At 37.9% G+C, this 17,210-nt stretch overlaps 1 protein-coding gene across 10 annotated transcripts in view; it reads right to left on the bottom strand.

Annotated features, from left to right (window-relative positions):
- The window catches only part of tjp1a (tight junction protein 1a), a 143,285-nt gene extending 128,463 nt beyond the window's left edge, over window positions 1-14,822 (bottom strand). For 5 of the 10 annotated variants that reach the window (XM_048184351.1, XM_048184352.1, XM_048184357.1 and 2 more), the window contains exon 1: window positions 14,350-14,821. In XM_048184351.1, the coding sequence (XP_048040308.1) occupies window positions 14,350-14,444 (95 nt within the window). In that variant the 5' untranslated portion in view covers window positions 14,445-14,821. Of the gene's footprint in view, window positions 1-14,349 lie in introns of all 10 variants that reach the window. The other 5 variants (XR_007184112.1, XM_048184348.1, XM_048184355.1 and 2 more) reach the window with 3 other exon arrangements.
- Window positions 14,823-17,210: the final 2,388 nt, after the last annotated feature.

Below are 17,210 nucleotides of genomic sequence, written 5' to 3'. Positions count from 1 at the left end.
TTATACGACAATAGTGTGTTTGGGGGGCTGACTTTTTAAAACGGGATTCAAAGTGCAAGTTTATGAAAACGATACCATTACCATTTCCGTGTAAACCACAAAAATGCAAATTTGTGAAAAAGGTGACGTCATGCGCATGCGCGTTACGTCTATAGGCATGTAGTTTTACTTCACAACGTGACCTCGCCACCTACTGGCCTGGCAGCATAATACAGCATTTTTTAATTATTTTCGTGGATCCATGTGAATGGGGAAATTTTGAAAACGTTGTCTGTATGCGAAAAACAGGAAGGAAAAACTTTTTAGTACATTGTTGTCCTGTAAACGTACCCTAAGAGAAGAGACTGTCCTGAGGATACTCACAGTCAGGCCCGGCTCCAGATATGAGATGAAAGGTGGGCCAAATGATATTCCAGGTGGGCCGGTCGGAATTGGTGGGGGGCTTTAATGCTTTAATCTCACATGTCTATTGATATAGATAAGGCAATTGTTAGGATTGTTTGTTATTGTTATAAACTATTATACTATTTTGAAAAATCACATTACAAAATATAATGTGAGATAACACAAATAATATTTGCAACATTTATTATTTAAATTTTTTTGCACGAGCTGTTTATACTGTACGAAATTAGAACTTTTGTCCAATACCTCCTCTAGGGGGGTCCGGGGGCATGCACCCCCGTAAGAAAATTTTGTACATTTTAAGGTTAAATGCATCAATCTGGTGCACTTTGGAAGCTCAAAATTAAGAGCTTCAACTCATGTACAGTGTGCAAATTGACCAAAGAAACAACATTGACTTGTACCTGGACATTAAAGAGGGCTCAAACATCTTTTTAGTTGTGATATAAAGTCTACATCGTTTTAGGTGTTTTAGGATGCCAAACAATTATAACAATAAAATAATAATACATACATGACAGTAATATCCATATAGGCTATTGTAACAAATGCAATCTATATATATATATATATATATATATATATATATATATATATATATATATATATATATATATATATATATATATATATATATATATATATATATATATATATTGGTTAGGCTACTTTACACAACGTATAGGAAAATTAAAATACTAGTTTGTAGCCAATTTCTAATCCTTGAGCTTTAATTTTGATCACCAAATCGCCAGCTGATCGTGTGAGCAAAGTGCGCACTTCTCTTTAAAACACGCAGCACAAACAGACTAAATAGTAAATACTTAATCACTGTATATATTTTGGTGCTTTATTAAGGCACAAAGCCATTACGGTTTCGATTTTAGTTAATTGGCAAAATACAATGTAGAGACCATTTATGTTTTAAATTTTCGGTTCATTATGAAACGGTGGCGGCGCACAGGGTCATTAATGGGAAACACTGAATGAATGAATGCTAAAGTTGTCGTATCAGTTGTTATCATAACAAAAACGTTTCAACCGGACCGAACGAGAGTCTCGAGGCCTGCCGCTGCGCTGAGTGAGTGACAGGAGGCTCCGATGTGCGTGAACTCGCTGTCATATGGATACTGTAGAGAAGCAGTATTGAACGGTTTAACATATTTTAGAGACATGTTTAGAAAAAATGTATATTTTAGCAGCACTACTAAGGGGGAGGTTGCCGCTTGGTCTGGAGCTGAATTGAATATCACACTAATTTTGTGATTGGCTGTTATGTGGTGTGGGGCCAGGGTGGGCCAAGCCTCTGATTGGGTGGGCCAGGCCCACCCTGGCCCCCCCGTGGAGCCGGGCCTGCTCACAGTCATCAAATTTTTCTCAGATGAAAGCAGATAAGTGAGACTCAAGTGAGATCTGAGGGACAGCTTTTTAATTTCAAGTATATAGACCCATTTATACTATGTGCAAAAAAATTACATTATAAAACTTTAGGATTTTATATTGGCATTATACTAAAGCCAAAATAAATAATTTAAAAATTACCTGAAAAATATTTATCTACTGTATAGGCTGTGTATATTTTTTGAATATTAAAAAGGAGAAATTAGGTATTAATATACATTCAATCTCCCCACAAAACCATATGTAAATTACAGAGGTTTCATTTAATTTCATAAATGATATTAAAATGATTCTATAGAACCCCAAGAACTCCCTTAAATCTCCCAGGGGGTTCGGTCTGAAATCCCCTGGTACTGATTGGTTGTTTATACTTATTTTTTTATTTATTTAAGCAATGTCCTAGCATTCAGGGGCTCAGTAACAAGGTGTTTCCAAACAGTCTCATGTGACAGTGTGCTCTATAGCCATTCCTGGCACGAAGAGCTGGAGGCTTTCTGCAGAGCAATCAAGTGCAACTTACCAAAGACATCAAGGGTCAAAGTAAATCTGCAAATGCATCTAAATTCTTAAAACTTGACACCTCAGTCTTTGGTGAACCTCCTTTACTGACTTGAAGAGAAGCAACTCAAGCGGAGGAAGTGCCTTGGAACTTCTGCACAGAGTTCATGATGTAAACACAGAAGAAGAGACACAGACTCAGCACACGGCTTTAGTCTAAGTAGCCCTTCTGTAATGATTCCTCCTCTTTCTCTGTCGTTCAGAGGTTAATCTGCAACACTGATCCCTGAATACCATTAACACTGCACAGTCTCCTGCAGCCTGGACAAACAGGACATGATGTCTTTCACCATTCCTTGCCTTCTCTCTGCTTTCCTTAAAATCACCATGTAAACATGAAAACTCGATTAATACCAGCAAAGAGTTTTAGACCAAGCAAGGAACATTGCGGCAAGTATAACATTTTAAGCATGTGAAAATCTCTGTGTTTGTGTGGGTGGTCACATTGATGGGATAACTGTAAATAGTCTTAGCAGTGGACCTTTGACATGAGATGACCAGGAGTAGAACAGGAAGCGACATGCTGATTAGGTGGGCCAGACAGATTCGACAGATGGAGAGGGAGATTAGGGATATAGACGTGTATCAAACATGACAGCACAACGGTCACAGGGCCATGCTTAGTGTCTCCCACCGTCCATCCGTCCTGACTGCAAGAGCAGTATGCAAACACGACCTGGCACTCGCACCTAAAGCAAAACATTCGTCTACCCACAAATGTTTATTAAATAAAGGCAAAATCATAAGGACAAACAGCACTGATATGGAGAAGAACATTTTACAATTATTTACTTGCCAGATGCTTTTACTCAAAAGCAACTTACAGTACTTTACAGTAGTGTCTTTGGGGATCAAACTCATGTATAGTATAATTTAAGGATTAAATACCTCACAAATATGTGTATATATATATATATATATATATATATATATATATATATATATATATATATATATATATATATGTGTGTGTGTGTGTGTGTGTGTGTGTGTGTGTGTGTGATTGAGGTAGTGATAGTAGCTTCTTGATGGGATGCCGTCACCTTAAAGTGATAGTTCACCCAAAAATGAAAATTTGATGTTTATCTGCTTACCCCCAGTACATCCAAGATGTAGGTGAATTTGTTTCTTCAGTCGAACGCAAATTATGATTTTTAACTGCAACCGCTGCCGTCTGTCAGTCAAATAATAGCAGTGGATGGGAACTTCTACTGTAACAGTAAATAAAACTTGCTTAGACAAATCCAAATTAAACCCTGCGGCTCGTGACGACACATTGATGTCCTAAGACACGAAACGATCGGTTTGTGTGAGAAAACGAACAGTATTTATATCATTTTTTACCTCTAATACACCACTATGTCCAACTTCGTTCAGCATCCTGTTAGTGAGGTCAAAAAACCCGCTCTGCTGACGGAAGTGATGTCTCGCCCATATACTTCAATGAGCACGAGACATCACTTCCGTTGTCAGAGCGCGATCAGACCTCACTAACCGGAAGCTGAACGGAGTTGGACATAGTGGTGTATTAGAGGTAAAAAATGATATAAATACTGTTCGGTTTCTTGCACAAACCGATCGTTTCGTGTCTTAGGACATCAATGTGTCGTCACGAGCCGCAGGGTTTAATTAGGATTTGTCTATGGAAGTTTTTTCGACTCTTATTGTTCAAGTTCCCAATCACTCCTATTATTTGACTGACAGACGGCAGCGGTTGCAGTTAAAAATCATAATTTGCGTTCGACTGAAGAAAAAAAGTCACCTACATCTTGGATGCCCTGGGGGTAAGCAGATAAACATAAAATTTTCATTTTTGGGTGAACTATCCCTTTAATTCTGGAATTACCTTGAGATACTGTAGTATTGTATTGTATTATATTCGGGATGGGAATTACCCCGAAGGTACTGTATTGGTACTGTAGTATTGTATTATATTATATTGCAACTGGTTGTTCGAATTGTCAGTGGTGAAGTCAGATTAGTATTGGCAGTGTAGCTTATATGTCTGAGAGTTTTTAGTAAAATTTTAGTAAGTTTTCCAAATATCTCCCCTCTCTCCCCTGCGTTAAAATGTTTTATTTAGTCCCATGGTTATTAAAGGGAACCCCTGATATTAAGACTTGTATGGCATAATATAACGTAAATGATGTCTCTTTTTTTTCTTTCTTTTTTAAAGGTGCCCTAGAATCAAAAATTGAATTTATCTTGGCATAGTTGAATAACAAGAGTTCAGTACATGGAAATGACATACAGTGAGTCTCAAACACCATTGTTTCCTCCTTTTTATGTAAATCTCATTTGTTTAAAAGACCTCCGAAGAACAGGCAAATCTCAACATAACACCGACTGTTACGTAACAGTTGGGATCATTAATATGTATGCCCCCAATATTTGCATATGCCAGCTCATGTTCAAGGCATTACACAAAGGCAGCCAGTATTAACGTCTGGATGTGCACAGCTGAATCATCAGACTAGGTAAGCAAGCAAGAACAATAGCGAAAAATGGCAGATGGAGCAATAATTACTGACATGATCCATGATTACATGATATTTTTAGTGATATTTGTAAATTGTCTTTATAAATATTTTGTGTTTAATGTACTGTTCAATGTGGTTAAAGTTACCATCATTTCTTACTGTATTCACGGAGACAAGAGCCGTCGCTATTTTCATTTTTAAACACTTGCAGTCTGTATAATGCATAAACACAACTTCATTCTTTATAAATCTCTCCAGCAGTGTGTAATGTTAGCTTTAGCCACGGAGCACTATCAAACTCATTCAGAATCAAATGTAAACATCAAAACATCCAAGTGCGATTTAAAGGGTGCGCACGCTGAATCGGTGCATAGTTAATGATGCCCCAAAATAGGCAGTTAAAAAATTAAATAAAAAAAAATCTATGGGATATTTTGAGCTGAAACTTCACAGACATATTCAGGGGACACCTTAGACTTATATTACATCTTGTAAAAACTGGTTCTAGGCCACCTTTAAGATTTATTTTTGCCGTTTTTGACTTTATTATGATAAAACCGTGACTAGACAGGAAGCGAAGTGGGAGAGAGAGGGGGACGGGATCGGGAAAGGACCACGAGCCAGGACTCGAACTCGGGTCACCCAAAACACATTGGCGCTACATGTCGACGCGCTGCCCATGAGGCCATCGGTGCAGACATAAATTATGTCTCTTATTGAAATATGTAGTAGAAAACCCATGAAAGATTTACTTTATTTAAAAAAATCCATTACATATTTGGACAATGGGGGACGCCATTTTGTTTAGGTGCACAGTGCATTCTACGTCAATGACGTCAAATTGTTGCATTCGGTGAGCTACTGATGCTACCCTGTTGCTATTTTTACCGCAACACAACTCGGAACATAATATACGATGCCACATTGGTTGTAATTTTCAGTTGAAGAGCAACAAGAGAGGCGGTGCAAGTCTTCACTGCTTTACTAGCGATAAGTGGAGAAAAGAATGGGAAGTTGTGAAGAATGTGGACGAATAAAACTTCCTAAAGACCCGCGTCTTTGTTCTCTTCACTTTAGACCTGATACCTTCGAGACTTTTAGTAGACCACAGCTACTGAAAGAGCTTACAGTTGGTGATGGATATAAGCATAGGCTTTAACCAAACGCCAAGCCTGCCGTGGAGATTGACGAGGGCCGCCTATAACGCATCTTGATTGAGACAGACTGCCTCAAAGCTTGTGTACGCTGTGATGCATGAGATATCTGTGATCGCATAAACAGTAGCACCTGCTCAGCAAGTTTAACTGTGTGTAATTCATTCAGGTGACATATCAGACGATTTTTACATGTCAATCATACAACAGTATAGTTTGAATAGCCACAGAGACATTGCACGTCTTCGATGTTTTCATGCGCTCTGGCTCAATTTGAAAAGGCTGATCAGGTTTTAAAAGGAACTATTAAGACTTGTATGCGTTACTATATTCAGAGTTGTGTTGTGGTAGAAACAACAACAGGGTAGCGTCAGTAGCGTCAGTAGCGTCAGTAGCTCACCGAGTGCAACCATTTGACGTCATTGACGTAGAATGCACTGTGCATCTGAACAAAATGGCGCCCCCTATTGTCCAAATATGTCATGGATTTTTTTTAAATAATGTAAATCTTTCATGGGTTTTCTACTACATACTTCAGTAAGAGACATCATTTACGTTATATTAAGCCATACAAGTACCTAAGTACAAGTACATAAGTACTTAATACCAGGGGTTCCCTTTAATTATTTCAGCGCAGTCAGTGACAAACAGCTAGAAGGACCCAATAAAATCGCAAGTCCCACCCCAGCAAGTGAACAGAGCCAATCACAGTTGAGGCTGCCCCAAAAACAGTTGAATAAGTTACAGTGGAAGTGAGACTGACTGAAAATGTTGGGTGTGGGGTGGATGATCTGGGTGCCAGTAACATCGTGAAAATGAGAGGTATGCCAGAAGATCAGTCTATTAATCAGTCTATCAAAATGTACTTTAACAAGACAGGTTAGCGTGATGAGACGCCGTGCCCTGAGCATTTCGCTGCCCAATTTACTTTTGCGATTTACTACTTTACTGTATTTAATAACACACTCTAAAAAATGTTGGGTTAAAAACAAGCTAAGTTGTTTTAACCCACTGGTTGGATTAAATGTTTGCCCAACCTGCTGGGTAGTTTAATTTAACTCAACTATTGTTTAATTTAACTCAACTATTGTTTAAAAATTACTGTATTGCTTGCTTAAAATTAACCCAAAATATGTTGGAAATTAACATTTATTATTATGTTTAATAAATGAATATTTATTAATAAGTTTAATGAATAATAATTGAATAATAAACATTTATTAAAATGCTTAACCTTTTTATTATTATTGTTGTCTCTAGTAATTATGTGTCGGATTTTTAATTCCCAACCTATTTTGGTTTCAAGTCAGCCATACAGTCATTTTTAAACAATAGTTGGGTTAAATAAAACTGCCCATCACGTTGGGCAAACATTTAACCCAACCACTGGGTTTGTCCATTTTCAACCCATCTTGGGTTGCTTTTAACCCAGCATTGTTTAAAACCCAGCATATTATGCAGTAGCATATTATCTTCATCAGAAATGAAGACAAATTCGGGTCCAGAAATTTTACATTTGACTGCATTCTTTGTCTACGTCAGCTGTTAGACACCAGACTGACTAGAAAGACATTTTACATTATATTGGTAGGCCTACTTAATTTCTAGTATTTTGTTTTTAATGTATTAGTTTGTCTTGAATGATTGCTTGATCAACTTTGTACATAAATTTATATAAAAATGGCTAAAGGCAATATTTATATTATTCTATATATACACACATAGATACATACATACATACATACATACGTATATAAAACAACATTTATATTGTTATTTTATTAGGTTACATGGCCCCAGGGATATTATACCATATATGATATGAGTGGAAGGCAGTGGGGGCCCACATCAGTGTTTTTTTCAGGGGGCCGACAATTTAGTAGCTATGACCCTGCATGCTGGACATAAAGTTTTTTTAGCCCCATTCCCCTTTTCCCGGTCTTTTTTTTCTGCTCTACCCAAACCAATTATGACCTGACTGGGGCAACAGAGGAGAAGAGCCGTCACAGAAATCAGACTGTCTCCCACCGTATATGGAAAGATCAAAAACAAACAGAGAATTATTAGTTAAGACATGGAACGTCTGCAGGAAACTACATGATACTATAAATATAGTTTATATCTACTTTAAAAGGCCTGCAGCAATAAAATAACAGTGTAATAGAGCTTTTGTGAACAGGACTAGATAATGTGATTGTAGTTCGGCTTCTTTCTGCTGTTATGACTAAACATTGACATATCACTCCCTCAAGGAAGAACCCAGCCAGCAGGTGGGGCCCAGATGCTTCTTCAGCTTGGGGCAAGGTGGAAGCCCAGACGAACAACTGCATGTTGTTTTTATCCTGCAGGTCAATATGGTGAGTACAAAGGGGTTTATGAGTCAATGCCCTGAGCTGAAAGCAGATGACAGACCCTGACTCAAGGATCAGATCCACAGGGGTCAGGTGGGTTTTAAGTGGGATCTGTAGGGTCTTATTGTCTTAACCGGGCAATTTGTGTCAGACCCGTTTGGGTCCCACCTGCTTAAAGGGGTTTAAAGTGGGCTTGCCCACAAGGTCCATGGGCTTAAATCTCTAACTTATGTTGGCTAACGCAATTCATATAAGCCCAACCATTATAAGGAAACAATCTAAGAAAAATTAAAAACGAAGAATGAATGTAAGTACAAGATAAATACAAGACCTTGATGCTTTGAACTGCAAGAAATATATTAAATTGAACAACAAAAATTATCTTTAAAAAACAATGTCACAACAGTAAACTAAAAAATATATTTTAAAAAAATCTCTGAAAAAAACCCTCCAAAAATACAATACAAAATACACTTTTTAAAGAACAACAAACATAATCTTTAACAATTTAAATTAAAGCCTTATCCCAGAACATCACGGTTGATGCTCATGATGCCAAACCAAGATGTTCCTGGGAGTCATAAGGATATTAATTAGCTCCATCAAATTGGCTGTCTGTTTTACTTTCATATACTTAAAATGTAGGTAATTATATTATTATTATACAATTATCATTTATTTAGCTCCTTTGTCAGAATATTTTAAGAGTTTTAATAATTCTTATATTTTTATAATAAGATATCTGCAGCTATATTTGCTCTTTGGGTTATGCAAGCAAACAAAATTCAACCTTAGTCAATATTTATCCTTCATTTTGTATTAGCTGCTAGTGCAGTTGTAACTGCAACACTACAACTAACGATAGAAGCCAGCAAGATGCACAGGGAGACCGGGGAGACCGACATTATGATGTTTACAAGCCCAAAACATTTGAGACTGTTTGCTTACACATTTAGTTTGATTTGATTTGTTCCAATTTATTCTTAGAGCAAAAGGTGGGGACAGTGCAATATGTTGAAGTATGTGTTATGCAATATGTGCAATATGTTTTTATGTTTAAAGCATGAGGAAGGGTTCGGGACAGAACCAAACTCTGAATCTGATATTGACTCTGATGAATTTGAACTGAAATAATGATGAATATATTTTATATCATATCACCGTTATTGAATAAAAGTATATTGTGATATATTGATACTGAATTATTGTCCAGCCCTATAGCTACTGTACAAGCTACTGACTACTGTACAATCTGCAGTGTTATTTTTATGGCAACATAATATTTCAACTTACCTTAATTTTATGGAAATTCGGCGTGGACAGGAAGAAATATGCACTTCACCTCCAAGTCACAGCCAGCTTGCTTTCCGATTCCGAATGGACTGTTAACGTTTTGAGCGTGAAACACGGCCTTTGCATACAGGCCCCAGAGATGTCCGAACTGGCTGACCAAATAACAATTTAATACAGTAAAATTCGTAAATTAAAGGATATGTGAGAGAATTAACAAACGACTTAACTGCTTCGCTGGCTTCATTATGAATGAGCCTAATTAGGTGTTGTTGTGCATAACAGGCAGTGGTGGAGAGTACTGAAAATCTGTAGTCAAGTACAATTAAGTGCATTGCTAAAATATTACTCAATTACGAGTAAAAGTACCGGTGTTAGAGAAATACTCAAGTAAAAGTACAGCTTGTAAAAAAAATAAAATAAATAAATAAAAAAAATGAAAAATTAAAAAATTAAAAAGAAAATATTCAGAGTATTAGTTACTTTTAACCACTGATGTCACCGTCACTTCTCCAGACTAGGGCTGGAAATTGTGTGTTTTTCTTTACCAGAAGTTACCATGCCAACAATCTATTAATCATTAATAATTGATAAGATGCAAAACAAGTGTTTTTCCCTCATTTTGTTCTCATTTAAGTTTTTATTTCCTTATTAAGCAAATGTCTCCGGCAGACAAAAAACTAAATTACATGAGGAGCCACGACTATTGATTAAATATCCATGAATACATTTTTAGCTGGTTAAATTCTTCATTCAGAATCAATGAAAGATCAATCATTAACGTCCTTTTTTTGTTTTGTTTTGTTTTCCGTCCTCATGACCCGGTTTTCATTGGCTTGTTTGCTATCAAATCACCTTACTGGCTACAAAAATGCAGATAAAAGGTTTGGATATGAATTAAAATTGTACTCAGTACTCAACTATGATTTTAAAAGTAACTTAGTAGATTACATGGATTAATGAATATTACAAGTAAAAGTACAGGCTTGAAAATCTACTCATAAAAGTACAAGTACCCCAAAAAACTACTTAATTACAGTAATCTGAGTATTTGTAATTAATGACTTCCACCTCTGATACCAGAAACCACTCCCAAGGGGGTCTTGAATCTGGGTATCCGGCGTGGTAGATGGATGTGCAAACTGACCAAAAGCCAATTGGGTAGCAAAATGGGTCCTATGAGGCATCAGGGAGGGATTTACCCAACATTCTACAGGCAACTATATGTTATAAGCAACTTATGTTAAGTTAGCAAAATATTCATACAATATAAATATTGTAAATATTCAAATGCCAGCAGTAGCAATGCTGTCTCCTTTACACTTATCCCCATAAATCTGTCCCAATCTGGGTCACTGCACCAATGAAAGTGTTTATGTGAATGCTCCATGCACTGTCGGAAGGCTTTCTGCAGCTTTATTCTTTTACTTAAATTGAAAGGGCCTCTGTCCTTACAGGCCTACTTCTTTAACTACCTCAGCCCCTCCCTTTACCGTCTTAAACCATAAACCATGTATATGTCAATGCATCCTGAAGATCTTCTATTTTATTTTATTTTTGATGCTTGTTTGTAGATGAGCATTACATAATATTGCTGGACCTGAACCAATCACCCAAACCCATGGCCACTTGGCCCATAAATATGCCATTCAAGACCCATATATGTGTTCCCAGATCAAACCCATGCCCACTTGGCCCATAAATATGTCATGCAAGACCCATATATGTTTTCCCAGTTCAAACCCATGCCCACTTGGCCCATAAAAATTCTATTCAGGACCCATATGTGCATTCCCAGTTCAAACCCATGCCCACTTGACCCATAAATATGCCATTCAAGACCCATATATGTATTCCCAGTTCAAACCCATGCCCACTTGGCCCATAAAATTTCTATGCAGGACCCATATGTGCATTCCTAGTTCAAACCCATGTCCACTTGGCCCATAAATATGCCATTCAAGACCCATATATGTGTTCCCAGATCAAACCCATGCCCACTTGGCCCATAAATATGTCATGCAAGACCCATATATGTGTTCCCAGTTCAAACCCATGCCCACTTGGCCCATAAAATTTCTATGCAGGACCCATATGTGCATTCCCAGTTCAAACCCATGTCCACTTGGCCCATAAATATGCCATTCAAGACCCATATATGTGTTCCCAGATCAAACCCATGCCCACTTGGCCCATAAATATGTCATGCAAGACCCATATGTGCATTCCCAGTTCAAACCCATGTCCACTTGGCCCATAAATATGCCATTCAAGACCCATATATGTGTTCCCAGATCAAACCCATGCCCACTTGGCCCATAAATATGTCATGCAAAACCCATATATGTGTTCCCAGTTCAAACCCATGCCCACTTGGCCCATAAAAATTCTATGCAGGACCCATATGTGCATTCCCAGTTCAAACCCATGCCCACTTGGCCCATAAATATGCCATGCAAGACCCATATATGTGTTCCCAGATCAAACCCATGCCCACTTGGCCCATAAATATGTCATGCAAGACCCATATATGTGTTCCCAGTTCAAACCCATGCCCACTTGGCCCATAAAAATTCTATGCAGGACCCATATGTGCATTCCCAGTTCAAACCCATGCCCACTTGGCCCATAAATATGCCATGCAAGACCCATATATGTGTTCCCAGATCAAACCCATGCCCACTTGGCCCATGCCTGTCCCTTATGGGGCCCATGTAATCAGCTCATATGGGCTTCCTATGTGGGACTCGTACTACAAAACCTACATGGGACCCGGTGATTTCACCCAGCCAAAGCCCATGCCCACACAGTACCCATGGAACCCGTAGTTAACCCATCTGGGCCCCACGTGTCATTGCTGGCTGGGAAAATGAGTACTTTAGATAGTCTAAAGCTACATTCGTTGTTTGGGGTCCGGGGTTCAATTGAGGATAGGTAGATGATGGCTGAATCAAATTGGTGATTTATTGCTTAACACTATTTTGTACCTACAATAATTGTGCAATTTTCAAAGACAAAAATATATTTTCTTTAAGTTGCATTTAAATTACACTCTGCTCAAAACTCTAAGGGGCCATGTGCCCTCTCAGTTTGGGGGCGTGATGCTTCTGGGTGAGTTTATGCATCATTAAGCAAGTGCGAGAACAATGGCTTGCAGGATGCAACAGACATCTGGGAGGGTGCAATTCAACGGTTGCTTCCCATTGCGTCCACACAGTATGAGCAGAAAGCAGCAGAGAGCCAATAACCATGAGCTAGATGGTTGGACGGATGCCTCTATTTTGACAATAACGTAACATAATTCTGATGAAAAACCCACCCCCTTTACCAATGCACACAACTGCTGTGCTGAAGGGGAGGTGGGGCTGCCAACACATGACACGCCCTTCTTTTGAGTCTTCTGAGGAGACCACAAGTGACAAAATAAAAATTTGCTTCTCTGTTTTTATGTTCAAGACATTATTCAGACTTATACCTCAAATACACACAAATTGCTTAATAAAATGTAGAATTATGTATATTATATATGAAATATTTAATATTATATATATAATAAATAAATGTATATATTACATTAAAAAAGGCATTTATGGAACAATGTAATGAGATAAAAACATTTGCATTCCATTTTCTTCCTCACCTCACTTCCTCACACATTCATCAATAAGGAGTTCATTCACTCATTGCATTCTATAACAGATCAAATTTTAGCACCATTAAAACAGTAAATAATAAAGAGGGAGTGCATATCATACAAATGTGGTTAAGTCTAAATTCTCTCTGTCATAATAAGAGGACCAGATGTGGGGAATCATAATCCACTTGTTCTGATGCCAGCAGGTGTTCTAATGGAACAGAAATGTTCTTGTTGATCTTTTTAAAAAAAAAAAAAAAAAGTACAATTCAAAATAAGCAAAATAAAATCTAAAAACAGAAAGGTCTGTATATATTATGAGCACAACATTAACCAGCTTCAACCTCCATTCAACCAGCCCACACAAATTTAATTTAGATAATGAACACATGCCACTGTAAAATCAGAAGATGACTATAATTTTGTTCTTTCATTTGGAAGAATGTTACAAATGTACTGAGAGGTAATTGTTAAATGGATTTGAGTGGCTGCACCCATGTGATTAATAAGCTGTCTGAATGCATTCAGTGTGGAGACACTGGAGAATGAAAATGAAAAATATCCAAGCCAAAAGCAAAGAAAAAGATCCTTACACAAAAATTCAATTTTTCATAATGTTTATTATCTCTAACTCGACTATTCAGGATCAACCGAATTATTTATAGGTCCATATGTAAGCTTTTGTTATACCAGGGAAGGACCAATTCAATATATCACTAGTGTGCGAGAAAGAGAGAGAGGAAAAGAGAAGGTTACAATGCAACAACATATCAAAAGAGACAAAAAACAGGTCATATCGAGGAAAAACCAAAGAATGAGACAAGAGATGAAAAAAAAAGTGAGTTGTAAATGAGAAAAAGACAGCAAGAACTCATTTTGGCAAACAAAAGTGAGCATAACAGCTGTAACTGTCCTGCCCAAGATTAAAAAGCAACAGTTTCTCAGTCTATTCCTCTGTCCATCTCTTTTTTGCGTTACCCACAAGTCGGACAAAAGCTCGGTGCACGTCACACTTCACTCTCCTCCCATTCCACACTCACTCGCTCACTTCTCAAAACTGTTCAGTTTATACTCACCACAGCTGTCTCTTCGGAGGGATGCAGTCGTCTTTGTTGGAGGCTGTCACTCCCATGGCCATCTGCATCACTGTTATGTATTTCTGGTACTTCATATTGTCCACCACTACCACCACAAAACCAACATAGGTGAGCTTGTGCGCGTCTATTCCCTGGCATCCGCCTGCGCCAGGTCCACGTCTGTCACTTTCAGAGCGCCATTTCCAGTGCTGAGGGACGGACAAGGAAAACACTCCTCAAGAAGCGCGACAAAAGGTACCATGCCGCTAGGACCCATGTCTGTTGTGACTCTGTAATCTCATTAGTGCTCTGAATAGCCGACTAATCCATACAGTGTTGGTCAGGAGCGAAACATTGTTTCTGCGCGCTCCTCGCGAAGCACTTTCTGTTCTGAAAACAATCAGAGAGAAACTCTGACAGAAGCCAGCGGCAAGTGACAGCAGCAGAGCGTTTGTGTGTGAGGTAGGAGAGAGGAAAAGTGTGCATGTATATACGCACAAAAAAAAAAAGGAGAGAGACGAGGGAGAGGGAGGGAGAGAAAGAGAGACGCGCACATGCTCGTGGAGAGCAAGAGTGGGGGTGAGAAGCAAAGAGAGACAGACAGTGAGAGAGCGTGCACGGAGCTCTCTCGGATGGCACGGAAATAGATTTTCAGAGATTCTAAACATAATGTGAGATGATTTACAAAACATCACGGTTCATCCAGCTCACAAAAAGGTCTGAATGCAAATGAGATCAAAACTGAGCATCCTGTGATTTGAGCTCTGTGACCGGTGATTACCTAATGGAAGAGGGGGATGGGAGACAGGAATAGGAGAGAGGGAGACGTAAAGAAGGGGAGAGAAGGCACAATGAATTTTTTAATCCCGAACACATGCACAGAACTGTCAGTAAACAAATTCGATACACAGATTAAAGATTGTTCAGCCAAACGCATCTGAATGCACCAGTGCTATTTTAATCCACATAAAGCATCATCTCATTTAAAGTGACAATCTAAACAAGAGCCATTACAATGACTACCTGCTGACCTTTTTTCAGTCTCAATCTGCTTAAGTAACCCTCATCTGATCCCGCAGAGGTCTAAAGGGCAGCCGTTGTTAGCCTGACCATCGGCTGCATTAACGGAGTTAAAGGACTGGCTTAATTAGATGGGGCACTTTGCCACTAGACAAGAGAATGTTATTAGTCATATGCTTTCTGGGTAACTACGACATATAATAGGATCAGTTGAAAGTGCCTTCAATTTTCTTAATTAAGCAATTTTGTGTCATTCAGCAGACTCTTTTTGTTTACAGGGCACTGATTGCAGGTACGGTCGCCTTCAATATTAACTGCATTTCAGATAGCAATCTTAGAAACTGTTCTCCCTTTCTTGGTTACACCCACGTGGGTCTGAACCGGCGTTCGATCTGAAGGACACACAGATCCTTAACCTTTAGGCCTCCACGGCACTAAATGAGATAAGAGACTGGGAGTGGGGGACCCACACTTAAAAAGGCTCGGAATGAAGAAATGGAAAGTGAATTGAGTGATTAGCGGGTCCATTGTAATTGCAAAGGGATGTTCTTATTGAAGAAAGAGTCATTGATTATTATAATGAACCTCATAGGTGTGCGGAACAACTACTTAATGCAAGCTGTACAGAGTAAAATGGTATGAAATGTGACCAGGCAGAGGTTTGAGAGCGCACCAGTGCCTCAGTCCCACAGGAGAGCCCATTAACCTTTTTTTGGGTTAAGCATGACTAAGAGAGAGGTCAAACATCAGGACACGTGGAGAAATATCACAGATCATGTGGAACAAAAGAGAGACCACCTGAGACTATTGTGATATTCTTGATATTTTCATTTGATATTTTTGCAGTATATTTCTATATTAAAGAAAATAAGCTTTTTTTCCCCTAACAGACCTGAAAATAATGAGAACTTCCTCACCAGCAATTACATGCATCCACACTATTGAACTGAGACTCACAAGTGAATCATATCAAGTCATACTAAATATAGCATCTACAAGAGTCATAATAAAAGAGGTGTTAAGTACATCAGATACATATTTTATATTAATCAACAGGATTATATTAACATAATATTTAATAATATAAATATGCATGTCTATCCATCCATCAATCAAAAACTTAAATTTATTTTATTTCAGTTAGTTGACAAGACAACATTTCTAATTTCTGTTTTGTACTGTTGAATTTCTGAAGTACTAAAATTACTAAAACTAAAACGCTAAATAAAAAAAAAGACAAAATCACATAAAATTACCGTAACTTAAAATAAAATTCAAATGAAAACTGAAAATATAAAAATATAAAAATAAAACCTAGTTCAAAATACTATAACAACTCGAAGTGCATCCCAATTTGCGTACTTATGCATTATTCTATGCCTTTTTTTTTTTTTGTATAAATGGTGCAAGTAGTGCGTTCACACTGAAAATTCCAAAAAGAAAAATTGCACTTTAAAATACCCGGATGATGCACTCAATTAACCAAATATGCAAAGTGTGGAATGTTGGACACTTCATGCACTCAACTGTCGCAGCTTTAATTACGTAGCGGAGGGGGAGGGGCTATCAGATGCCGACATTGGATAAAATAAACTTATAAAATTCATTCACTACATTGCTGAGTGTATAGTGCATAAGTACATAGTGCATAGTGTACAGTGCATCATTTGAGACACAACTTAGAAAGTAACGTTTGTCGGGACAAGCTTTTATGCTGGTTCGACAAATACTTTTCTGAAAGTTTGAAAGTTATATAAGCTTCTTACTGAGCATGATTTATCATGTTGTTAGCATGTCTCAACATGTCTAGTTCTTGTTTATATGATCTAACACATTGCTAG

This window comes from Megalobrama amblycephala, linkage group LG3 (genome assembly GCF_018812025.1).
Source record: "Megalobrama amblycephala isolate DHTTF-2021 linkage group LG3, ASM1881202v1, whole genome shotgun sequence".
In the NCBI taxonomy this organism is placed as follows: Eukaryota; Metazoa; Chordata; class Actinopteri; order Cypriniformes; family Xenocyprididae; genus Megalobrama; species Megalobrama amblycephala.
This window is presented reverse-complemented; position numbering and strand designations above follow the sequence as displayed.